This window comes from Acanthochromis polyacanthus, chromosome 22 (genome assembly GCF_021347895.1).
Source record: "Acanthochromis polyacanthus isolate Apoly-LR-REF ecotype Palm Island chromosome 22, KAUST_Apoly_ChrSc, whole genome shotgun sequence".
In the NCBI taxonomy this organism is placed as follows: Eukaryota; Metazoa; Chordata; class Actinopteri; family Pomacentridae; genus Acanthochromis; species Acanthochromis polyacanthus.
Window position 1 is genome coordinate 9,646,954 of NC_067134.1, and position 26,471 is coordinate 9,673,424.

General features: G+C 40.3%; 1 protein-coding gene across 1 annotated transcript in view; it reads left to right on the top strand.

Annotated features, from left to right (window-relative positions):
* Positions 1-2,367: 2,367 nt before the first annotated feature.
* LOC110972363 (NACHT, LRR and PYD domains-containing protein 14-like) overlaps positions 2,368-26,471 on the top strand; it is a 121,406-nt gene continuing 97,302 nt past the window's right edge. The window contains exons 1-2 of the mRNA XM_051942067.1: positions 2,368-3,985; positions 13,181-13,354. Of these exons, the coding sequence (XP_051798027.1) occupies positions 2,469-3,985; positions 13,181-13,354 (1,691 nt within the window). The 5' untranslated portion in view covers positions 2,368-2,468. The remainder of the gene's footprint in view (positions 3,986-13,180; positions 13,355-26,471) is intronic.

The following is a 26,471-nucleotide window of genomic DNA, read 5'->3' on the forward strand; positions in this document are numbered from 1 at the left end:
GTGGCATCTTAAACTTGTTTCTCCTCTTTGTCACTGGCTGTGAGCTAGCTTGTGATAAGTGCTATTGTGATCCCAGCTATCTCATGAATCAAAACATGAAAAAGTTTCACTTGTTAAGGAAAATATCTCCAACAGCTGCTTCAGTCATGCAGACTGGTGGTGAATCATAAAGTAAATTGTGAAGCTGTTTCCACAGCAATGATTTATTTTTTGTCATATCTGTTGGATCTTTACAGAGTGAAAGATGACGACACCTCAAGAAGTCCTTCTGACGACTTTGGAAGATTTGGGAGACGAGGACTTTGAAAAATTCAAATGGTTCTTGAACCAAGAAAGTGTCCTAGAAGACTTCAAATCAATCCCAAAGTCTCACTTGGAGAAGGCAACCAGGATCAACACTGTGGATCAAATGGTCCAGATCAATGGTACTACAAATGCCATTAAAGTCACTGAGAAGGTTTTAATGAAGATGAATAAAACTGAACTGGTGAGGAAAATCTCAGGAACCATCAAAACACCTAAAGGTAAGTCAGGTGAAGGTTAAAAGTGAGATGTTTCAGAGATAACAAGGAGAATACATAGATGTTAGAATGATTTATTAACATGATCCATTAATACAAAGTGTCCTTGTCAGACTGCAAAAAACAAATCAACTCTGACAAAATCTGGGGACAACACAAAACACATTATCTGGAAATCATTGGTTTGAATCAGCCAACATTTTCTGACCTCATTCTTCATGTCTCCACACACAGGAGACACATTACTGATCAACAACCAGTAGAAAACTGAACCACACAAAAACTGCCCCCCAAAATTTGAAACATAAAACATTAGATAACAATCTGCACATGAATGTGATTAAAGTCAAAATGAATTCAGGAACTGCAGAAAATAGCCCCGAGATTGATCCCAAACACACTTTGTCCATGTGGACAACCAAAGCAAACACACTGCAGTTGGTGTCTTTAGTCTCTTAGTTTAAGGCTTCATTCACACTAATGTGGACATTTTCTAAGAAGGATATCGTCACACTTCACATACTACACTTAAAAAATGACACAACCGTCATTTTGCACATCTGTCCACATGACAACGTAGAACCGATTGACTTGTATCAGTGGACTGGTTGGTAAAGGTGTGTCCATGTGTGAGTAAGAGACAGAGATGGTGGGAGACAGTGGAGTGGAATTAGTGATCTGCAGTACATTATACTTTCTATACTTCTAAATGTACACAAACACACATTTCTCAACACACACGTACACAAAATGAGCCCCACAGCAGTTAATGGAAAGAAGCCTAATTAGCGTTGCTGCTAACCTGCTCCAGAGGAGGTCATGTTCAGAGTTTGGAATTTAATCGTCTGTTAGAAGCATCTTCCTTTCACCAATTCTTCTTCTGATAATTCTCTCTGAGTGAAACAGATTCTCAGCTGAAGTTTTATCTGAAAGCCACTTGATCTGTACATTAGTGATTACACTGAATGAAGCTATGCAGGTACAATATTTCACAGTGTATGTGTTGTGTTGCCATGGGAACCCACATGCTTTCACTGACTGATGCAGAAAATTCTTAAATAAGAGTTTCATACTTGGTCCTAAGTGGCTGCCCATCCTGTTCTACACTGCTGGTGCTGCAGTTAATAGAACAAAGATTACAAAATTGATTAATCTATCGGTTTTTATTTCAGAAAATATTCAGTAAGAGTAATTTCACTTTGGTTTGGCATAAACCAAAGTGAAATCCTTTATTATGGGATAGTGTAACAGAAATATTGAGTATCATGTCTAAATGAATGAAGTTTAAAGTTCAACAGCTCCAGTTTGCAGCTATAAGTTAAAAATAAGCAGCTGCATTGAGAATCACTGAGTAGGAAAATACACATAATAACTCACAGCATTAACAGTTTTCTGCCAGAATTACTCTCTGGATTCATGACTGTCGTTAAACTCTGATTTTAATATCTGTTAAACCCCAGTAAAACTGTTCCTCTCTGCTTGGATTCAGTCTGTGTTTGCATCATCCTCTATGATTTCATGAAATAAAGGTTGACTTTCCCATAAAACCTCCCACCCAGTGAGGATCTGACAGTCCAATAAGATGAATCTATAACACACCTCTCACAATAAGTTTTCATTAAGACATTTTTAAAAAGGATCTTCTCATTTGTGTATTTTTTTGTTTTTGATGCAGAGATTCTGTGTCAAGATAAGCTCAAGTCTAGCCTAAAGCAGAAGTTCCAGTGTGTGTCTGAGGGCATCGCTAAAGCAGGACAGAAAACCCTTCTGAATAAGATCTACACAGAGCTGTACATCATAAAGAGAAGGACTGCAGAGGTCAATGATGAACATGAGGTCAGACAGATTGAAGCAGCATCCAGGAATCCAAACAGAGCAGAAACAACCATCAGACCAGAAGACATCTTTAAAGACCCATCTGGAAAAGACAAACCAATCAGAACAGTGATGACACTGGGAGTGGCTGGCATCGGGAAAACAGTGTTAACCCAGAAGTTCGCTCTGGACTGGGCTGAAGGCAAAAGCAACCAGGACGTCCAGCTCATGTTTCCATTGACTTTCAGAGAACTGAATTTACTGACCAAGAGAAAGTTCAGCTTGGTGGAGCTTGTTCATCACTGTTTCACTGAAACCAAAGCAGCAGGAATCTGCAGCTTTGAAGACTTCCAGGTTGTGTTCATCTTTGATGGTCTGGATGAGTGTCGCCTTCCTCTGGACTTTGACAACAATGAGATCCTGACTGATGTTACAGAGTTCACCTCAGTGGATGTGCTGCTGACAAACCTGATCAGGGGGAAGCTGCTTCCGTCTGCTCGCCTCTGGATAACCACACGACCTGCAGCAGCCAATCAGATCCCTCCTGACTGTGTGGACATGGTGACGGAGGTCAGAGGGTTCACCGACCCACAGAAGGAGGAGTACTTCAGGAAGAGATCCAGAGATGAGGAGCAGGCCAGCAGCATCATCTCCCACATGAAGAAGTCACGAAGCCTCCACATCATGTGCCACATCCCAGTGTTCTGCTGGATCACTGCTACAGTTCTGGAGAAGCTGCTGAGATCCAGAGAGGGAGGAGATCTGCCCGGAACCCTGACTGAGATGTTCATCCAACACCTGGTGGTTCAGACCAAAGTCAAGAAAGTCAAGTATGATGGAGGAGCTGACAACAAGAGGATGATTGAGTCTCTGGGAAAACTGGCTTTTGAGCAGCTGCAGAAAAGAAAGCGGATCTTCTATGAGTCCGACCTGACACAGTGTGGCATCGATATGGAAGCAGCCTCAAAGTACTCAGGAGTGTTCACACAGATCTTTAGAGAGGAGAGTGGACTGGACCAGGACAAGGTGTTCTGCTTCGTCCATCTGAGCATTCAGGAGTTTCTGGCTGCAGTCTACATGTTCCACTGTTACACCAACCGGAACAAGAAGGTTCTGAAGGACTTCCTGGGAAAAGACTGGAAAGACAAGAAGAGAGTCACTTGGAATGTGTTCCTAGAAGGAGACACTCTGGATGTGTTCATGAACAGAGTCATGGAGAAATCCCTGAGATTTAAAAATGGTCACCTGGACCTGTTTGTTCGCTTCCTTCATGGCCTCTGTCTGGAGTCCAACCAGAGACTGTTAGGAGGTCTGCTGGGTTGGACAAAGAACCGTCCAGAAATGATCCAGAGAGTCATCAACAACCTGAGGGAGATGAACAGTGATGGAATGTCTCCAGACAGAAGCATCAACATCTTCCACTGTCTGATGGAGATGAAGGATCTCTCAGTGCATCAGGAGATCCAAGAGTTCCTGAAGTCAAAGAACAGAAAAGAGATATTTCTCTCTGCGATCCACTGCTCAGCTCTGGCCTACATGCTGCAGATGTCAGAGGAGGTTCTGGATGAGTTGGACCTGAAGAAGTACAACACATCACCGGAGGGACGACTGAGACTGATTCCAGCTGTGAGGAACTGCAGAAAGGCTGGGTGAGTCCAGATGTGATGAACATGATCAGTCAGTGTAGATGAGTAGTTCAGTTCTTCAGACGTTCTCCAGAACATTCTCATTATTCTCAGTGTTCCACTTTATTTGAAATATCACGTCAGCTGTGTTTAGTCTCAGATGTTCTTGAGATGTTTCAAACGCTGTAAAAATGTAGATTTTTCATTTGCTTGTGTTTAAAGTTGTTAAATTAATAACTGTTTTCTGTTTCATTCTAATATTTGGTCATCTGACAGTTTTTTCTTTTGTGTTTCTTCCTTTGGCTGATGGAGGAAACATGCAGATCTACTGAAACACATGAAGAACTGTAGATGTTCTTGTCCAGGTTTTATCACAGCATCACTTTATCACATGTTGGAGGTTCAGACAGTTTTCAGTGAACACACTAAAGTTATTATTACATGAGGAGCTTCTGAAAGCAGATTTTATTCACTCCTGTTCAGAGTTTAAATATGATCTGAATCATTTTCTAAAGTCTGGGAGAACAGCTTGAATGGACTTGTGGTATTTTTTTTTTTTGGAGTCTCAATTTATTTATTTTTGTATAAGTTTTTATTCATCTCACAGATTGATAAGTTGTTTTGCAGCACTAGATAGTTCAACAGATAATTCCTCTCATTTAAACCGAGTATCTAAGTTTAGCTGAAGCAGCTGCTTTGGTCACACATGACAATGAGGAGATAATATTGATGCTGAAATAGTGATTTGGTTTCTCAGATAGAGAATAATCCAGAGATCAGTGAAGTGATTCAGTCACTTGTCCAACAGTTTCTATCTAAAGCTTGTTAACGTGAACATGAGACTCCTTAACTACTGATCATACAGAGAATGTCGCTGCAAAGTGTGTTAAACTGAGTCATGGAGAATTTTATTGATCTGAACTCAGCTGTTTATTTTTTTAACAATATGTTTTTGTTTTTGAAAGAAAACAAACACAAACATAACGTGGAGAACAAAAACAAAACAAAAATAGCTCAGGTGGGACAAGACAATAACAAGTTCCAGATCAGTCCAGTACTTTTCTCTTCTGTAATCTCTTCACTACCCTCACCAATTTTTCCAATGTTTTCCTTTTCCTATTATTTATATAACATGTGGAATTAAAAAATACATATTATTTTGTCAGCAAATCATTTAGATGTCAGCTGGTCATAGCTAATAGTATATGCAAACACCAATGTTCATTTTATAACTGAAAATTGTAAGTCAACTGCCTATCCTACCTGAAGAGGGGGTCTCAAACGTTTTCAGGCTTCCTGCAACCCACCTGACACCTGTGGAGCTTATTTGGGCCAGACATTTTTTATTATATTTTGGCCTTTGAAGTCTGATGACGCATTTGTGAGAAGAACCGACCGTTTGTAAACTTACTTGAAGTAAGGGTGCTCCATAATCTTCGCTCCTTCCACTCTCTGGCCTCACTCTCATATCACCGCTCTGCAGTGCATGCAGTGTGTTCTCGCTATGAAGGGGCGGGCCAGAAAGCAACTAACCAATCAGCTCAGAGCACTTGCTTTGTGTGAGTGACAGGAGGGTGGGCGTGTACTCTGTAAGGCTTCTAGCACTGCTGTCTCTGGCCTGTCTGCCAAAAAGCGGATCAACTTTTTTCATTGGCCTGCCAGTCCGTGGCTGGCCTGTCCAGGCAGGCCAATAAGGAGGCAGGCCACCGGGAAAAGTCCCGCCTCTCCCGATTGCCAGTCCAGGCCTGAGTGCAACATACAGGTAATACATTCATTAGGGATACAGTCCATTTTGAGATTGTTCCATGATGTCTTTGTTGGGGTGGCGTCCTTGCTCCAAAAGAGCAGAATGTTCTTCCTTGCAGCAAAAATCAGTAATTTGAAGAGTCTTTTATGCTTACTGTTGGTAATATGAACATCGAGGAGACCGAGTATGAGGCACATAAGGTCCAGCAGTATTGACTTACCAAAAATAGTGGAGAGTTCATTTGTAATATCTCGCCAATACCGCTGTAGTTTAGCATGAGCAGAAACAGTGCACATAATCACCAGTCTCAGTATTACATTTCCAACACAATGAGGAGGAGTTTGAGTCTAGTTTGTTTTTTAGAACAGGTGTAACATGGACACGATGTACAATTCTATCCAGTTTCTCACAGACAGAATCTCAGGTTATCAGAGCAGAATGGTAGAAGTCAGACTGTTTCCAGAAATCTGATTCACTCAAAGCTCAGAGTTGTGTTTTAATGCTACAAACCCTGATAATGTGTTTGTGATGACTTTATGATGGAAATAATTCAGCTATGTTGGTTTGTTCTTTGTGTTTCTGCTGAACAAGTTTCTCAGAATCTCAACAAAGAACGTTGAGGACAAAAGTTGACTCAGTCGTCTGTCGTCACATCAGAATATTTCCTGATGTTCATATTAATGATGTTCAGGTGTGATGTTGTTAAGTGATCAGTTTGATTTGTGTAGCGTTTGACTATGAAGGTAAATTTGTTTCTTTATTCTTCAATCAAAAAAAGTTGCTCCAATTGCAAAACATGTTTTCAATCAGAAAAAACTTCACTTCAATCAAAAAAAGTGTTTTCAATCAAAGAAAAAACTTGTTCAAATGCAAAAAATATATATTTGAGACCCAAAAAATTGCATATAAACAGGTTTTTTCTTTGATAGAATTTTTTTGTGTTGAAAATACATTTTTTGATTGAAGTCATATTTTTGGATTTGAGCCATATTATGGGTAGGACATTTGTTTCTTTATTACTCAATGAAAACAAAAGCATCCCCAACCTCAAAAAATGTTTCCAATAAAAAAAGGTCACTTCAATAATAATATAAAAAATTCAATCAAAGAAAAAAACGTTTTCCCAATAGAAAAAAATATTTGAGACTAAAAAACAAATGCATTCGAACACATTTTTTCTTTGATTGAATTTTTTCATTATTGAATTCAGTTGTTATTTGACTGAAAATATATTTTCTGGTTGAAGTCATATTTTTGGATTTGAGCCATAAAATGAGTAGGACGTTTGTTTCTTTATTACTCAATCACAAAAGATATAACTTCGATCAAAAAAAAAAAATTTCAATCAAAGAAAAAAAGTGTTCGGAGTGTTTCAACTTTGTTTTGGCATTCAAACACCTTTTTTCCGATCGAAGTGAAAAAAGTTTTGAAGCCTGTTTTTGCGATTGAATCATTTTGACACAAACATCCCACAGTGGGCGGATGCTTTTCCATTGGTCGGGCATGTTTGAGTGACAGGTGTCCACACCAATGACGAATCTCTCTCCAGAAGAAGCCAGAAGCTAGCTACTTGCGTGCGGGGAAGTCAGTCTTTTCTATAGTCGTGTGTTTCTGCGGCTGACACTGCATCTGTGGTTGCAGGCGCAGGCCACTACTTATTCCACCACCAGCTGCAGCTGCATTGTAGTATCCACGATACTGAATTTACTGTGAGTACAATGCCCTCAGCACACTTCATATTATAGGCTATATAAACACTGTTAATCACATTATATTAACCCGTTGCGCTTCAGTGTCCCGCCCGCGTATGGAATAAGATTACTGTCAAAAATATTCATCCACGATTCTAACCATACGTATTCGTAATGTTAAACACAAAAAAAATGGGCTGATTCATACGCCAATTGCCACGATTCATAATCTCAAATTATGTTTGTTTTGTTATTAAGCCTCCTTAGCCTCCTCATTAGCCTCCTTGCATTAGAAGGCTAATGTGTCACCGGTGCGGCTCGTTAGCGTGCAAGCTAAGCAGTACCGTCTTTCGTCCATAAACTGTATATCAATTACAACAGTACAATTTCATGAAATAAATAAATTACAAGAAGTTGGATGTGTTATTTACTTGACCTGTGAGGCGTCACCTGCCCCGGTAGGTCCACCGGGTCCACCCGGCGTCTACTCTTTTAAATGGCGCATGCGCGTTTGGAGCAGTCGGTGTTCGATTACCTTCCCCTGTGACCTATGTGACGTCATTCCAGTATTTTTCTACTCCTATCCATAAACTTGAATTCGTCCTCACAGGGAAGACTTCATAGTCGTAGAAATTAGAGTTGCACTCACAACTTTTAGGTTCATACTCGTAAAAACAATCCTCACCCTTAATTTATCAAACTCATGCATATGACAGCAGAATTTTGTGTACAAGTTTTTATTAACATACAAATGTTTAACATTACGAATACGTATGGTTAGAATCGTGGATTAATATTTTTGACAGTAATCTTACTCCATACCCGCGGTACACTTTGAGATCTGCATAAGCAATTTGCTAAATGTCTGAAACTGCAAACGCGATTATACAAACACTATACGCCGATGGAAAGCTTAGATTCTCATGAATCCGCCGGTATAAACCACTTTCAGATGTGATTTCCACAGCGGGTAATATAAACACATTTGACAAACAACGAATATCCATCCATCCTTTCTCTGTACACGGCTTTAACATACACAGCGTGACTCACATTTCCGGGTTCATTATTAGCGTTCCTTTTTGACAAATCTTATAGTTGGGGTTGACTGGGTGACCCACAGAGGTTCGGCTTGTGTCTTCATTGTACAGCTGACCCCCTCTTGGACGTCCCTTCGTTCTGCCTCTAGTCATGCTGCTATAGGCTTAGGCTGCTGGGGGACTTTTCTTGACGCACTTAGCCCTTCTCTATCTACCTTTACATTTAATATGTATACCGTTATTGCAGTACATTCACTCTGTTTCCCCCTGTGCTATTTCTCCGAGTGTCCCTGGTCCCAGAGCTGGATGTTTCAGATCTGCGGTCGATGTTCCACCAGCTGGTCCAGTCTCCACCATGTCCACTGTGGGATGCTGCTACTGACCTTCCTCCAGCCCTCTGCTTCCAATTCCCTTTTTCCACCAGTCAACTCTGCATCGCCTTCACTATACTGTTATGCTGACTTACATACTGTTTGAATTTTACTGCTAGCTATATAAGGAGTATGTTTAATGTCAGAGCCGTACATCATCAGAGTAAATTATGAGTCAGTTTTCAATGTTAGCTTATACTTTGTCTGTGTCACATATCCTGTCATGCATGTATCCAAATGTGTGTTGTGTTTTCCTTGCTTTCCCACCCCTCCCTCTTCTCCCATCCCTCCCCCTTGCCCTCTTCTGTCCTTCTCAACCCGCCCGGCCAGCAGGCAGATGGGTCCCCCCTATTTAGAGCCGGGTTCTGCTCGAGGTTTCTTCCCTGTTAAAAGGGTGTTTTTCCTTGCCACTGTCGCCTTTGGGCTTGCTCTGGGGGTCAGGCATATGGGTTCTGTAAAGCGTCTTGAGACGATTTGACTGTAATTGACGCTATATAAATAAAATTGAATTGAATTGAATTGAATTATTACACACGGATGAAAATATTCCACAAAAAACGGTCATAATCCAACCTTGGACATCCAGACGAAACAAGCCAGTAAAATATTTTTTTCCAAAACATGTCTTGAAGTTGGCATATTATCCACGAATCGGTCGTTTTCGAGGAAATGCACCTCGCGATGCGCGTCCAATATTCCCTGTATTTCTCGTCATATTTTTATTTACAAATAGAATATTAGCGATTTTTTGTACTGACAATGGCTGGAATTGACTGAAGCTTGCGCAGTGGATTAATATCTCATTGCATATTTCACTTCAGTGCTCAGCTCACATCTAGCACAGGATACTGTTCCTCCACTCTACAACGATATAGCCACCACATGTTGGACAGGGAAAGTAGGACGGCCGGAATTACAGATAAGTCGTGACTCTCTTCAGATGTTGCTGGATACCTCCTTACCACTGGGTCGTTTAGCAGAAATGCATGGCATTTCACGATCGACCATCTACAGAAGGATGAAGGAACATGACATGTCAGTCAGATCATGCTATTCTGACATTTCAGATGAGTTAGATCAGAAAGTCAGAGCCATTAAGGCAAGCATGGGAGGAACAGTATCCTGTGCTAGATGTGAGCTGAGCACTGCAGTCAGCTCTTGCAGACCATCAACCAGCTCTGCAGGAACTTCCAAATATTGTGCACCAGCTCGAGCAAACTGCAACTCTTGATTGCATACAAACAGGAGGTACTCCAAATCAATAGGTACTCTGTTGATGACAGAGCCCAACCTATCCCTTAACCTCACTAACTACTGTTGTGCCATTGGATGCCTGCAATGAGATATTAATCCACTGCGTTAATATAACGTGCTTAACAGTGTTTATATAGCCTATAATATGAAGTGTGCTGAGGGCATTGTACTCACAGTAAATTCAGTATCGTGGATACTACAATGCAGCTGCAGCTGGTGGTGGAATAAGTAGTGGCCTGCGCCTGCAACCACAGATGCAGTGTCAGCCGCAGAAACACACGACTATAGAAAAGACTGACTTCCCCGCACGCAAGTAGCTAGCTTCTGGCTTCTTCTGGAGAGAGATTCGTCATTGGTGTGGACACCTGTCACTCAAACATGCCCGACCAATGGAAAAGCATCCGCCCACTGTGGGATGTTTGTGTCAAAATGATTCAATCGCAAAAACAGGCTTCAAAACTTTTTCACTTCGATCGGAAAAAAAGGTGTTTGAATGCCAAAACAAAGTTGAAACACTCCGAACACTTTTTTTCTTTGATTGAAAATTTTTTTTTTTTGATCGAAGTTATATCTTTTGTGACTGAGTAATAAAGAAACAAACGTCCTACTCATTTTATGGCTCAAAACCAAAAATATGACTTCAACCAGAAAATATATTTTCAGTCAAATAACAACTGAATTCAATAATGAAAAAAATTCAATCAAAGAAAAAATGTGTTCGAATGCATTTGTTTTTTAGTCTCAAATATTTTTTTCTATTGGGAAAATGTTTTTTCTTTGATTGAATTTTTTATATTATTATTGAAGTGACCTTTTTTATTGGAAACATTTTTTGAGGTTGGGGCTGCTTTTGTTTTCATTGAGTAATAAAGAAACAAATGTCCTACCCATAATATGGCTCAAATCCAAAAATATGACTTCAATCAAAAAATGTATTTTCAACACACACAAAAAAAATTCTATCAAAGAAAAAACGTGTTTACATGCAATTTTTTTTTTTTTTTTGCGTTTGAACAAGTTTTTTCTTTGATTGAAAACATGTTTTGCGATTGGAGCAACTTTTTTGATTGAAGAATAAAGAAACAAATTTACCTTCACGTTTGACAGCAGACTGTAAATGTTGAGTGATGGAGGTGAAGCTGACAGCAGCAGGTCCACAGCAGAGACATCATCATCTTTCTACTGGAACTGTTTGTACAAAACCAACAAGCAGTAAAGTCTCAGTAAAAACAGACAGAAAATGTTCTTCTGATCCAGATGTTCTCCTGAGAACTTTGTGAAGTCAGATGTGGGATCAGATCACACTGACAGACTGTGGACAGTATGGAGGCCTGAACATAACTCCATCTTCTGTGCTCCATCTGCAGATTCAACATTTACATTTTATGTGCAGTAGAAACCAGAAGTTTACATTCACTGGTTAAAAAACACAGAACATTTTTCTCACTGTCTATTTGCTCAATGCCAGAATAATGAGAGAGAATTTTTTTTAAAAATTTTATTTACTTTCTTCAAAGTCAGATGTTTATGTACACTAAGATTACTTATGTCTTTAAACTATTTGGGAATGCTCAGTTGATGATGTCATGGCTTTGAAAGCTTTTGATAGGTTCATTGACAACATTTTAATGAATTGGAGGCCACCTGTGGATGTATTTTAAGGCACACTTCAAACAAAATGCTTCCTTGTGTGTCATCATGGGAAAATCTAAAGGGTTCTGTGTCCCAGATATGAATGTGTTTGGGTGCGTAATGTGTGTATCAACTCCAGAAGAAAAGCTGAAGACCCTCTGAAGATGCTGGATGAAGCTGGTAAGACAGTGTCATTATCCACAGTGAAATGAGTTCTGTACCCACATGGGCTGAAAGGATACTCCACGAGGAAGAAGTCATTACTACAAAAGGAACATAAAAAACTCAGATTACAGTTTGCAAATGCACACAGGAACATAGACCTTATTTTTGGAGACTTATCCTGTGGTCTGATGAAATTAAAACTGAACTGTCTGGCCATAATGACCATCGTTACATTGGAAGGAAAAAGGGAGAAGCCTGAGTACACCATCTCAGCTGTGAAGTACATCAGTGGCAGCATCATGTTGTTGGGGTGTTTTGCTGCAGGAGGGACTGGTGCACTTCACAAAATAGATGACATCATGAGGAAAGATTATTATGTGGAAATATTGAAGCAACATCTGAAGACATCAGCCAGGAAGTTAAAGCTTGGCCACAAAGGGATCTTCCAGATGGACCATGACCCTAAGCATTCTGTTAAATTAATTACAAAGTGACTTATGGAGAACAAAGTTAATGTTCTGGAATGACCATCACAAAGTCCTGATCTCAGTTTGTGGGCAGAGCTGAAAAGACGTGTGAACAAGGCTGACTAAAACCTGACTCAGTCACACCAGTAACTAAGTAAAATGGTTAAAAAAACAGTCAGATTTTATGTCAGACGGTGAGAAAACAAATGTTGTGTCTTTTTCTACAGTGTGTGTAAACTTCTGGTTTCACCTGTATTTCTATAAAATGGTTACAGATTCCAGGAAGCGTCCAGGTGGGATCCGATCCTCCTGGGAGAGTGAGGCAGGGGAGTAAGGACAGAGCAGAGGCAGGCAGAATCTGAGACCTCCTCCAGAGGTGAGAGTAGGTATTCATGGACAGACAGGAACGAGCGGGCAGCACGGCCACCAGAAACTACAGACACAAGAGAGCACAGGTCAGGTAAAGCATGAGAGCTCCAGCAGACCTGTGTGTGAGCCAAAACACTAACAGCTGAAGCCACTATCTGGCAGGGTGTGGAGTGTGGAGCCGGTTTCTATTGTGGAGGATGAGGGACAGGTGTGCTGCCCGGAGTTCTGCTGATGAGGCTGACTGAAGATTGCAGAAAGCTGCTGGAGAGAGTGAGGGCAGGAGAACAGAGAGAGAGAAAGAACTAAGGAGTGTAGAAGAGGAAGAATAAGGGAGGAGGAATTCAGAATTCAGTTTCATGTCAAATACAGAGAAGATCAGCTGAACCACTGATGTGTTCAAATGTTCTGCTGTCAAATGCATGAAGGAAATATAAAATGTTTGCTTTCATGTTAATAAGTTTTGTCATTTATGTGTCTTTACAGACTTTCTGACTGTAGACTCTCAGAGAGTCACTGTGAAATCGTGGCCTCAGCTCTGAAGTCCAACCCCTCCCATCTGATAGAACTGGACCTGAGTGAAAACAAAATCCAGGATTCAGGAGTGAAGCATCTTTCTGCTGGACTGCAGAGTCCAAACTGTAAACTGGAAGCTCTCAGGTCTGTTCACTGTTTTCAATATATTCAGTTCAAATCCTGGTTTGTGGTTCATAAATTTTCAGTGGAAGATTTGAATGAGACAAATCTATGAAGCTGATTTCCACAGAAGAAGAAGGTGATGGAAAAATGAAAGAATGAAGAGATTTGATGTTAATCCTGTAATGAGAGAGTGGACTGAGGTCAGCAGATGTTACTGATGTGTGGACATGAATAGGTGGATGAATGTTGTGCTGACATGTGGATGATGTGTGTAGAAGGCTGACATGATGATGATCCACAATAAGAGAAGGACAAAGTCACTCTGCTGGTTTTAGAGAAAAGCTGATTGATGAGGACAAAGTAATGTTGATCTGCACATTCAGAACCTGAACACATCTGATGGATCATCAATGATTTGATCTACATCTTTCATTCTTTATTCAGCTTGGAGGACTGCAGTTTGTCAGAGATCAGCTGTGATTCTCTGGTCTCAGCTCTGAAGTCCAACCCCTCCCATCTGAAATATCTGAACCTGAGTCTGAACAACCTGAAGGATTCAGGAGTGAAACATCTGAGTGGTTTTCTGGAGAGTCCAGACTGCATCCTGAAGGATCTGGGGTCAGACATCATGTTTTATTTATGTGCTGAGATGAATGTGATGTAAAGTTGTGTTGACTCTAAACTGCAGCCATCAGGCTGATGTTCTCTATCTTCTGCTCTTCAATTCAAACTGACAGCAGCAACTAACAGTTGTTTTTATTATTGATGGAGCTGTCAGTTATTTCAGTAGTTTAGTTCATCAAATGTTAAAAACTGAAAAATGTTGATCCCAGTTTGTCAGAGTTGAAGGTGACGTCTTCAAATGTCTGGTTTTGAACCATAAACATTTTGAAACCACAAATATTCAGTATAATGTGGTAGAAAACATAAAGTGTTGACAGTGAACAAAGTGGAACCAGTTTGATGTTTTACTGGATAAATGACTGAAACCATGAAGGAAATGTTTCTGATGTTTTGTTCATGGACTCATCCAACAGTGGACTGATAGTTTCAGCTGTAATTGAAGCTGTTTTTCATTCTGAGAGACAGAAACTAATATTCAACATCTGCTGGTTGAACTCTTGGATGAAGCCGTGTGATGTTTTAGAAAGTGAAATGTTCAAATTAGGGATGTCCGATAATATCGGCCCACCGACTTTATCAGTCCGAAATTGGGGTAAAAATCCATTCTCTGTCAATGTCCTTATCGTTTTTTGTTTTTTTTTTGCCTGTCATGAAAACCGATAAAATAATGCCTGGATTTCGCCGACATTTACCGGCGTGCAAATGATCACATCATCAAACTCTGTCCTGAAGCGTGTAAACAACCATGATGGATTTCTGGCGTTTGGCTCAAAATAAAAAAGATAGGACTCATTGCTAGTTGAGTTCGTCTACCAATGGAATGAGGGGAACGCAGCTTTTGCTCTCAACCAAACTAAAATCACTAGCCAATGGAAGTAGAGTGGGGGCGGGTCTTAGAAAGACGTTGAGATCCAGCTGCAGGTGAGTCCATTGTTGTCATGGTTACAGTGACGCAGTGATACAGAAATCTTTAACAAATCCGTGGATTCAGGCTATAAGCCGCATCACTGCTAAAATCTAATCACTTGGTCCTTGTGTCATTTATAACCTTCCCTGAAAATTTCATACAAATCCGTTCTTCCATTTTTATGAGTAATGTTGCTCACAGACAAATAGACGGAAGGACAAACGTACGCTGATCGTCACATAACTCTGCTGCATTCCTTGGTGGAGTAAAAATAAATGGCGCTTTGTGTGGTTGGAAGAGTTAAACAGAGACAGAAAGCCCTTTGGTTGCTTTTGTGAAAAACTGAAGGAGTCTGGTGCTTGCTTCTGTACCGTGTGTTAACAAAAACCTCATGCTGCAACTAGTGGCAGAAAGTGCTGCCACGCCACGAGTCTGACCCACAGAGCTGCTGTCTGCTCTGATACTGACAACTGGTTTACCGGGAGCAACAGTCACCACTGAGGTATCGGCATCAGACTGACCGGGTTTGACATTTAAAAACACGCGTGTGCTCGTTGATTGCAGAACATGACTTGTCCTTCACCAGATCTCAGCCACTTGTTAATCTGTGTAAAAAGTTGTCTGAAGATGTTGAGGGGCGTAGAATAACCAGGACTCTCGCAGGTGCTCTTTAGCCTCTTCTCTGGACATATTTATTTTTGGAGAGCAAAGTAACTCCGTGGCAGGACTGTGAACAACAACATTGGCTCTACGCGCCAGGAACAAGTTTTTGTCAGTGAACCTACATCATTTCCTGTATAGTGTGACTTCAAAATAAAAGCCTCTCTGAATACAGTGAGTAAGAGCGTTATACAACAAATACTTTAACACCCCACTCGCTGTTAGCTCACTGGGTAACACATTACATAATAGCAATCTCGTTGCATAAACATTTTCTAATTGCCAAACAATTTTTCTCTGAAATCTCTCAACTTTTGTCTTGTAGCTGGCTTTGTCAACACATCAGCAATCATTTTATCAGTTGGACAATATTTCAAAATGACCCTTCCAGTAGTCACAACACCTCTGATGAAATGGTACTTCACATCAATGTGTTTACATCTCTGTCTGTTAACAGGATTCTTTGTTAGTGCGATTGTACCTTGATTGTCTTCGTACACTTTGGTTTTTGTATATTCGTAGCTGTCAAGTCCTTGAAGTAGCTGCTCTAAATAAAGACACTCCTGCATAGCTGAAGCTAAAGCAATATATTCTGCTTCACAGGTAGAAAGCGCTACTGTCTGTTGTTTCCTTGTTTTCCATGAAATAAGTGAACTTTCATTACTTAGACTGGCACAATATCCTGATGTACTTCGTCTGTCCATCTCATTTGATGCCCAACTTGCATCACAGTAAATTTTTAGACCAAGTTTTTCTGCTGTGTTCTTTTTGAAATACAGTCCTTGTTCAGCTGTACCTTTAAGATATCGAAATACATGCTTTACTGTATTCCAATGTTCCATAGTAGGTTCACTGAAGTTTTGAGATAGTTTACTGACAATAAAATTAATGTCAGGTCTAGTGCATGTGGACAAGTAAATTAAACTTCCCACTGCTTCTCTGTACTGTCTTGGTTGTTTCAACTTTTCTGCACTTTCTGTGTAATCAAGTTTTGGTTCACAAGGAGTTCCTCTCGGTTTGCAGTTTTGCATTTCAAACCTTTCTAATATCTTTTTAACATATCTCTCTTGTGACATTTTGACCTGTCCATTTGTTTGTTCAAAATCGATTCCTAAGAAATGTTTAAGTATTTCTAAGTCTTTCATTTTGAATCTCTGAGTTAGCATTCTCTTTACATTAAACATTGCTTTTTCATTATTAGCAGCTAGAATAAGGTCATCTACCCATACAATGAGGATTACCTTTTCACCATGTTGTTCCTTAGTATACACACAATGATCTGCACTATTTTGCACAAAACCATTTTCACATAAGTATGAGTGTAATACTGCATTCCAGTTTCTCCCTGACTGCTTGAGTCCATACAAAGACTTCTTCAATCTACATACCAGTTTTTCACCTGTTTTTGACCTTTTCTCATAACCTTGAGGTTGCTCTATGTAGATCTCACAGTCAATGGGTGCGTGAAGATACGCTGTCTTGACGTCCATCTGATGCAGGATCAGATCCTCCTGCACTGCTTTCTGCATGACAACTCTGACACTTGTCATGTCAGCTGTGGGTGAGAATGTCTCATCATAGTCTGTTCCGGACTTCTGGTTGTATCCTTTGGCTACAAATCTTGCCTTGTACTTGTTCGAACCATCTATGTCCACTTTAACTGCATAGACCCATCGTCCTCCCAGTACTTGTTTACTTGGTGGTAATTGGGTTAGCTGAAAAGTCTCATTCTCCTCCAGTGAATGCATCTCCTCGTCCATGGCGCTTTTCCACTGTCTTGACTTGGATGATGTCACTGCTTCATCATAAGTCTTTGGTATGTCACACACTGCTCGGTAACAAAAATCCACACAAGTTTGTAATTTGTCTATTGAGTCCTCTGTCTCAAAATCTTGTAAATATACTGGTTTTTGTTTTGTTCTGGGTGGATTTCTCCTCTTTACAGTTTCAGCATTAGCTTCTACTGACTCAGCTCCTACTTGTTCATTTAAAGTCTGAGAACTGTTTTCTGCAAAGTTTTCGGCTTGAGCTCTCTCATCTTTGTCTTTTGTATCACGAAACTCACTGTCTCTGATTGTATTGTCAAATCCTTCAAATGACTCTGCCGTTTGTGTCTCTTTTTCTTTACTTGCTTTAGCTGTGAATTTCACCAACCTATGCTTTTGGACCTTCTCTATTTTAGGATAGTAAACCAGAAAGGCTGGGCTGTTTTTATCGTAGCCTACAAAAATGCCTTGTTCGCATCTAGAGTCTAGTTTACCTTTTTCATGTTTGTAGCTAAAACATGTTGATCCAAACTTTTGCATTTGGGATACATTTGGTAGTTTTCCTGTCAGTGACTCATATGCTGTTTTCTTTGTTCGCCTGTTGTAACATCTGTTCCTAATATGTGCAGCTGTTTGAATAGCATAGTTCCACATTGAGTCTGGTAACTTGCTCTCTAACAGTAAACATCTTGCCATATCATAAAGTGTTCGCCAACCTCGCTCTGCGGTGCCATTTTGGTGTGGCGAATAAGGTGCAGATGTTTCATGTCTGATTTTATTCTTTGTTAACAACATCTGAAAATCTTTACTTGTGAACTCAGTGCCGTTGTCTGAACGTACACATTTTACTTCCCCATAGGGTGCTACATCAGCTAAAAACTTTTCTGTAGCGAGAACTGCATCGCTTTTTGACTTAAGAAAATATACTAGTATAACCCCTGAATAATCATCAGTAAATGACTGGGCATACTTGTATCCTTCTATACTTGTAGTTTTCATTGGGCCTGCTAGATCAGTATGAATAAGCTCTAATGGTTTCTTTGCTTTTACGTCTGGTTCCCTATTCCTCGTTTGAGTAAACTTTCCTTGTGTACAAATTTCACACATTTCATCTGGCTTCACTGCATTTCCCTTAAAGTTCATACCTTTTACCACACTTTGTAGTTTGATCACTTCATCAAAATTACAATGCCCAAGAATCTCATGCCAGGTTTGTACATCATGGTACACTTTACACTGGTCAGCATTATCAACAGTAGGTAGGTAATACAGCTTTTCATATTCATGAATGTCGAATCTTTTACCATCTTTGGTGACTATGTGACTGTCTCCTCGCTTGAAGGTTACTGTTGCTCCTCCACCAGTAACTCTTGACACTGAAAAGATGTCGTGGGGATAAGATGGCATGTACAAAGCCTCCCTCAGTTGTGCTCTCTGTTCACGTCCGTCGCTGTCCAGTAGGCGTATCATCACTGTTCCTCTGCCTTGTGCCATTCCACTGCAACGCGTCCCATCAGCAAGCTCCACTGAATGAGTCTCTGGTTGGAAAGTGTCATCAAAGCTCGTAAACATCTTTATGTCATTTACGATGTGGGATGTCGCTCCAGCATCAACCATAATGCCCTTCATTTTCACTTTGGGGGTTGGACCATTTCCTTTTGTTTGTGCGGCTTTGAAAAGGAAGTCATTTGCATCTTCATCTGTGACTTTCCTTGCATTGTCCTGTTTATCTTTCTTCTTGCACAGGGATTCATGATGTGTGTTGCTCTTACAGTTGTTGCACCACACTTTTCGGAGACATTTTCTTGCTCTATGTCCTTTTAATCCGCATTTAAAACATGTAATGTTAGTATCATCATTTTTTCCTGGGTTGCTGGTGTACTTTCTGTGAACACCTCTCTCCTGCTTTGCATCAGTTTTCATCACATTATCAGTGGTCTCACGTGTGCTCATTTTCTCAGATTCTTCATAAATTCTCAATCTTCTTTTAAAGTCAGCAAATGTAACATTATCCTCATTTTGTGTTACATGTACTGCTAGTGGTTTGTAGGCATCTGGTAGACCACCAAGAAGCATGGCTATGATCAAACCATCACTGAGCGTTTCACCGGCATCACGAAGAGCTATAATCACGTTTTCTGCTCTTATGATGTAGTCCGTAGTTGACTCGTTGTTTGCTTTTCTAAGTGTGGCGAGACGAGGGGGTGTTACGGAGCGGCTGTAGTATGACAGTCTTGGTCAAATCATACACTAACTATATTGTTACCGACAACGCCACCTGGGGAATTTCGCCCCAGGAAGTAAGTTTTCAATCAAGTTCACCCTTAAGGCACACAAGTTCGTTTTACTCAGGGGCGAAGAGACACGTTTCCATTCAAAAAAACATATTCTTTATTTAACAGACAAGTTAAAACACTACAATACCATTCACACAGGGACAAATGAACGGGGGAAACTAAATTAACGCTGAGGCTTACCGGGGTGTGTAGGCTACAGGTCGGTGGAGAATCCCCAACCAAAAATATAAGCACCCAGGCACACGTGACAGTCACACACAGCACACACTCAGTGAGGAAACCTAGAACCCAGGGAAGCACAGCACACGAGAAGGGGGGGGGAACCCCACCACCAAGTCACCTCCACCACCACCGGACCTCAGCAACTAAAGGGAACAACACAAAAGAAATTAGTGGGGTCACATTAACACAATTCAATTAACAAAAATAATAACCTCTGCCCAGACAAAATATCAAAACCAAAAGAAATTAGATAACAAATTAAGCAAACAGGCAGAGAAACTGAATAAAAACTAATGAGAACAAAAACAAAAGAAATAAACAAATGTGGAGAGGGATCTAACCCCACTATTCACAATCGCCACATTAAAATACCTACATTAAATGCCAATTAAAACCTTGGTGCAAAAGCAACAACCAAGAGACAAAACAAAAGCAAAAGCAGCATAAAAGGAAACAAAGACAAAGCAGCAGCGGTCCCCCGTAGCTGGTGGCTATGTATGTTTCGAGTTCTGGCCGCAAACCTGGTCAGCAGATGCTGACGTCACTCACGCACCATTTGCAGACGTCACTCGCACCATTAGCAGAGGGATCAGTTAGCAGGTCAACCAGTATGACACACACACCACAAAAGAGGGAGAGGGTACCGCACAGCTACCAGCGTCCACCACGGCAGGCCATTCAGATGACACACACACATGAGCCTGGAGAGCACCAAGTCGGCCACTCTGTCCGAAGCAAAGCGTCCGGTCCGGAAATGACATCACCTGTCAGGAGCAGCGAGAGAGAGATGGCAGGTAGGGATCGCCCCTCTTATAAGTGGGTGCGCCTCGGGTGGTTGGCTAGGTCATTGCCAATTAGGCATGACCACCCACTGATGCCTGTACTGCCACATTCGCTTTGTCAGAGACGTGTACAGGTTTATGATACGAGGTTTACTTTTCCCTGAGTAATGCTCTCTCAATATTTTCAATGCCTTTCTGCCGTCGTATTGAGCCTCATGTCTGATCAATGACAAGCTCTTATCATCGATTAGCCTTATTAGCTCAGCATAGCAATCTGGGTTCTTTTTCCTGTCTGCTACTATTTGTTCTTCACCAGCTGGTGCATTCAAAATAGTCTCTTTCAGGTTTAATATGTGTAAATGTCCCAAAAACCTTGTTTCCCAAAGGTCATACTTCTCCTCTGATCCATCAAAGAACAGTTGCGGGGACAGAGTTCCTGCAGCACGAGCCGCCATTTTTATTTTCTCTGGCGCCCAAACTTCATTTTAGCTTTGCTTGATTAGCTTAGTAGCCTGCGTAATACATCGCGCTTCTTTCTTCAAATATGCTGTCACATAACTTGCTCAAAGTCCATGCCAAGCTCCGTGTAATGCTTCACGTTTGCTTTACCTCTGCGTCTGGTTATTTTATTCGGCTCAAATCCGCCCTTGCACACCTTCTGCAGCAGCCTCGGTCCGTCGGTTCAACTTTGCCTGTCTGACTCGGTGCCGTGGTGTCTGGATACCTTGCCGAGTGTGGGTACCTTGCTGGGTGCCTGGGCCCATAACCTGTTGAGGGGCGTAGAATAACCAGGACTCTCGCAGGTGCTCTTTAGCCTCTTCTCTGGACATATTTATTTTTGGAGAGCAAAGTAACTCCGTGGCAGGACTGTGAACAACAACATTGGCTCTACGCGCCAGGAACAAGTTTTCGTCAGTGAACCTACATCATTTCCTGTATAGTGTGACTTCAAAATAAAAGCCTCTCTGAATACAGTGAGTAAGAGCGTTATAAAACAAATACTTTAACAGAAGATAAAAATGCTTTGTCTAAACTGTCCGTGTCAAATCAGCATGTTGGTTCCATAAATACACATGGCATAGCAGCAACATTGAAGAAAAGTATTTCTGAAAAGCTGAAAAAATGTGTGTTTTCATTGAATATTGATGAAGCCACTAGACAGAACATGGACACAATTCTTCATGTGCTTGTTTGTTTATTTGATGATGATGAACCAGAGGAACTCAACATCTAGCAACCAGAAAAGTGAACACTGCCTCAATGCTGACGGAAGAAGTGAAAGATGTCAGAAAGAAAGAAGAAATAGATAAAAATAGATAGCTTACCAGTTCTTGTAGCACAGTAAATGTTTTTTTTAATTTAACTGTAGTTGTCTGTAGTAAAGTGTATTTGTTTATTTTCTATTTTCTTATTTGTGTCTGATTATTTCAGTTACCAATTCTTAGAGTATTTGAATGTTTTTGTTGTTATTTTTTGAACTGAAATATAGTTTGCTCTTACAAACTATATTTTCATTGATTTTTATTTTTGTACTGTAGCTGTTTACATATTTCAGAATAAATAGTGCACATATTGTTAAAAGGTGAATCAATGTCCTTTTTCCATGTCTTTTACTGATTAGTTACTAAATAATATATTCACACCATGTTGTAGTCAGATGGAGTACCTACCACCACCTACTGATCTTTGTAGTGTTGCTATAATCTGCATTCTGAGGTTCTGAATGCAGATATTTCCATTTCTTATTAATTAGCTAGATTGTACCCCGACCCCCACCCAAAAGCAACAAAGTTCAGATTTTGGTCTATTTTTCACTTGAAGCTCTGCAAGTGTGTCTGCAGTAACAAGCTTGCTGTGCCTGACTAACAACATGTCTGTGGTTTGGAAGTATTTCCAAGTCCACATATATCGGTATCGCTTGATGTCAGAATTGGAAATTGAGAGTTGGACAATATTGGCATATCGGTTTTCAGCAACAAAGTCAATATCGGACATCTCTAGTTCAAATCCAAGTTTCCTCAATTGGCAGCAAAAGTTGATACAGTTGATGAACAGTTGAAGTCATTTATCAGGAACAATGGGAACATTTTCTGCTTCAGTTTCTGCCGATTTTCTTCTTTTCTCTGGTTTGAGTCATTTGAAAGTGAAGATGTTTGTGTTTGAGAAAACAGTTTGAAGACGTCACCTGGTCCTCTGAAAACTGTGATGGACACTTTCCACCATCAATGACAGATGGATCAATAATGAAATCATGTGAATGTAGAGTCCTGATGGAAACGTCTCCATGGTTCCAGAACATGAAGATATTTTAGAGTCTGGAGCCTCATTTTGTCCACGTTTCCTTCTTGTGTGTTTGTGTGACTCTGAGCAGAAAGTGAAATAAATGTCAGAGTGTTTTTCCTTGTGTTTGTTGCTCAGCATGAGTTTGTGTGGATGGAGCCACTGGTGGAGCTGCAGAGTTTCAGAGCTGAAGTCACTCCGTCTATATTGAAGCAGCAGCATGTTGTCATTAATATTAATGAGAGCTCTTCTTCACTGCTTCTGTTGGACTGTTTGAAGCTGCATCCTGTTGGCTTCAGCTGTTTGGAGTTTCCATTTTCTAAACTTGGACATTCTGAAGCTTCTTCATCTCTGAACTCATGATGAAACTCTGAATGATTTCAAGCAGGACCTTTGTCTCCTCAACTCACATCTTTTATTCTTTATTCAGATTGGAGGAATGCAGTTTGTCAGAGATCAGCTGTGATTCTCTGGTCTCAGCTCTGAAGTCCAACCCCTCCCATCTGGAACATCTGGACCTGAGTGAGAACAACCTGCAGGATTCAGGAGTGAAACATCTGAGTGGTTTTCTGAAGAGTCCAGACTGCATCCTGAAGGATCTGGGGTCAGACATCATGTTTTATTTATTTGCTGAGATGAATGTGATGTAAAGTTGTGGTGACTCTAAACTGCAGCCATCAGGCTGATGTTCTCTATCTTCTACTCTTCAATTCAAACTGTCAGCAGCAACTAACAGTTGTTTTTATTATTGATGGAGCTGTCAGTTATTTCAGTAGTTTAGTTCATCAAATGTTAAAAACTGAAAAATGTTGATCCCAGTTTGTCAGAGTTGAAGGTGACGTCTTCAAATGTCTGGTTTTGAACCATAAACATTTTGAAACCACAAATATTCAGTATAATGTGGTAGAAAACATAAAGTGTTGACAGTGAAGAAAGTAGAACCAGTTTGATGTTTTACTGGATAAATGACTGAAACCATGAAGGAAATGTTTCTGATGTTTTGTTCATGGACTCATCCAACAGTGGACTGATAGTTTCAGCTGTAAGTGAAGCTGTTTTTCATTCTGAGAGACAGAAACTAATATTCAACATCTGCTGGTTGAACTCTTGGATGAAGCCGTGTGATTTTTTTAGAAAGTGAAATATTCAAATTAGGGATGTCCGATAATATCGGCCCACCGACATTATCAGTCCGATATTGGGGTAAAAATGCATTCTCGGACAATATCGTTATTGTTTTTGTTTTTTTTTGCCTATCATGAAAACCGATAAAATAATGCCTGGATTTCGCTGACATTTACCGGCGTGCAAATGATCACATCATCAAACTCTGTCCTGAAGCGTGTAAACAACCATGACGGATTTCTGGCGTTTGGCTCAAAATAAAAAAGATAGGACTCATTGCCAGTTGAGTTCGTCTACCAATGGAATGAGGGGAACGCAGCTTTTGCTCTCAACCAAACTAAAATCACTAGCCAATGGGAGTAGAGTGGGGGCGGGTCTTAGAAAGACGTTGAGATCCAGCTGCAGGTGAGTCCATTGTTGTCATGGTTACAGTGACGCAGTGATACAGAAATCTTTAACAAATGTGTGGATTCAGGCTATAAGCCGCATCACTGCTAAAATCTAATCACTTGGTCCTTGTGTCATTTATAACCTTCCCTGAAAATTTCATACAAATCCGTTCTTCCATTTTTATGAGTAATGTTGCTCACAGACAAATAGACGGAAGGACAAACGTACGCTGATCGTCACATAACTCTGCTGCATTCCTTGGTGGAGTAAAAATAAATGGCACTTTGTGTGTTTGGAAGAGCTAAACAGAGACAGAAAGCCCTTTGGTTGCTTTTGTGAAAAACTGAAGGAGTCTGGTGCTTGCTTCTGTACCGTGTGTTAACAAAAACCTCATGCTGCAACTAGTGGCAAAAAGTGCTGCCACGCCACGAGTCTGACCCACAGAGCTGCTGTCTGCTCTGATACTGACAACTGGTTTACCGGGAGCAACAGTCACCACTGAGGTATCGGCATCAGACTGACCGGGTTTGACATTTAAAAACACGCGTGTGCTCGTTGATTGCAGAACACGACTTGTCCTTCACCAGATCTCAGCCACTTGTTAATCTGTGTAAAAAGTTGTCTGAAGATAAAAATGCTTTGTCTAAACTGTCCGTGTCAAATCAGCATGTTGGTTCCATAAATACACATGGCATAGCAGCAACATTGAAGAAAAGTATTTCTGAAAAGCTGAAAAAATGTGTGTTTTCATTGAATAATGATGAAGCCACCAGACAGAACATGGACACAATTCTTCATGTGCTTGTTTGTTTATTTGATGATGATGAACCAGAGGAACTCAACATCTAGCAACCAGAAAAGTGAACACTGCCTCAATGCTGACGGAAGAAGTGAAAGATGTCAGAAAGAAAGAAGAAATAGATAAAAATAGATAGCTTACCAGTTCTTGTAACACAGTAAATGTTTTTTTAATTGAACTGTAGTTGTCTGTAGTAAAGTGTATTTGTTTATTTTCTATTTTCTTATTTGTGTCTGATTATTTCAGTTACCAATTCTTAGAGTATTTGAATGTTTTTGTTGTTATTTTTTGAACTGAAATATAGTTTGCTCTTACAAACTATATTTTCATTGATTTTTATTTTTGTACTGTAGCTGTTTACATATTTCAGAATAAATAGTGCACATATTGTTAAAAGGTGAATCAATGTCCTTTTTCCATGTCTTTTACTGATTAGTTGCTAAATAATATATTCACACCATGTTGTAGTCAGATGGAGTACCTACCACCACCTACTGATCTTTGTAGTGTTGCTATAATCTGCATTCTGAGGTTCTGAATGCAGATATTTCCATTTCTTATTAATTAGATAGATTGTAACCCGACCCCCACCCAAAAGCAAAAAGTTCAGATTTTGGTCTATTTTTCACTTGAAGCTCTGCAAGTGTGTCTGCAGTAACAAGCTTGCTGTGCCTGACTAACAACATGTCTGTGGTTTGGAAGGATTTCCAAGTCCACATATATCGGTATCGCTTGATGTCGGAATTGGAAATTGAGAGTTGGACAATATTGGCATATCGGTTTTCAGTAACAAAGTCAATATCGGACATCTCTAGTTCAAATCCAAGTTACCTCCATTGACAGCAAAAGTTGATAAAGTTGATGAACAGTTGAAGTCATTTATCAGGAACAATGGGAACATTTTCTGCTTCAGTTTCTGCCGATTTTCTTCTTTTCTCTGGTTTGAGTCATTTGAAAGTGAAGATGTTTGTGTTTGAGAAAACAGTTTGAAGACGTCACCTGGTCCTCTGAAAACTGTGATGGACACTTTCCACCATCAATGACAGATGGATCAATAATGAAATCATGTGAATGTAGAGTCTTGATGGAAACGTCTCCATGGTTCCAGAACATGAAGATATTTTAGAGTCTGGAGCCTCATTTTGTCCATGTTTCCTTCTTGTGTGTTTGTGTGACTCTGAGCAGAAAGTGAAATAAATGTCAGAGTGTGTTTCCTTGTGTTTGTTGCTCAGCATGAGTTTGTGTGGATGGAGCCACTGGTGGAGCTGCAGAGTTTCAGAGCTGAA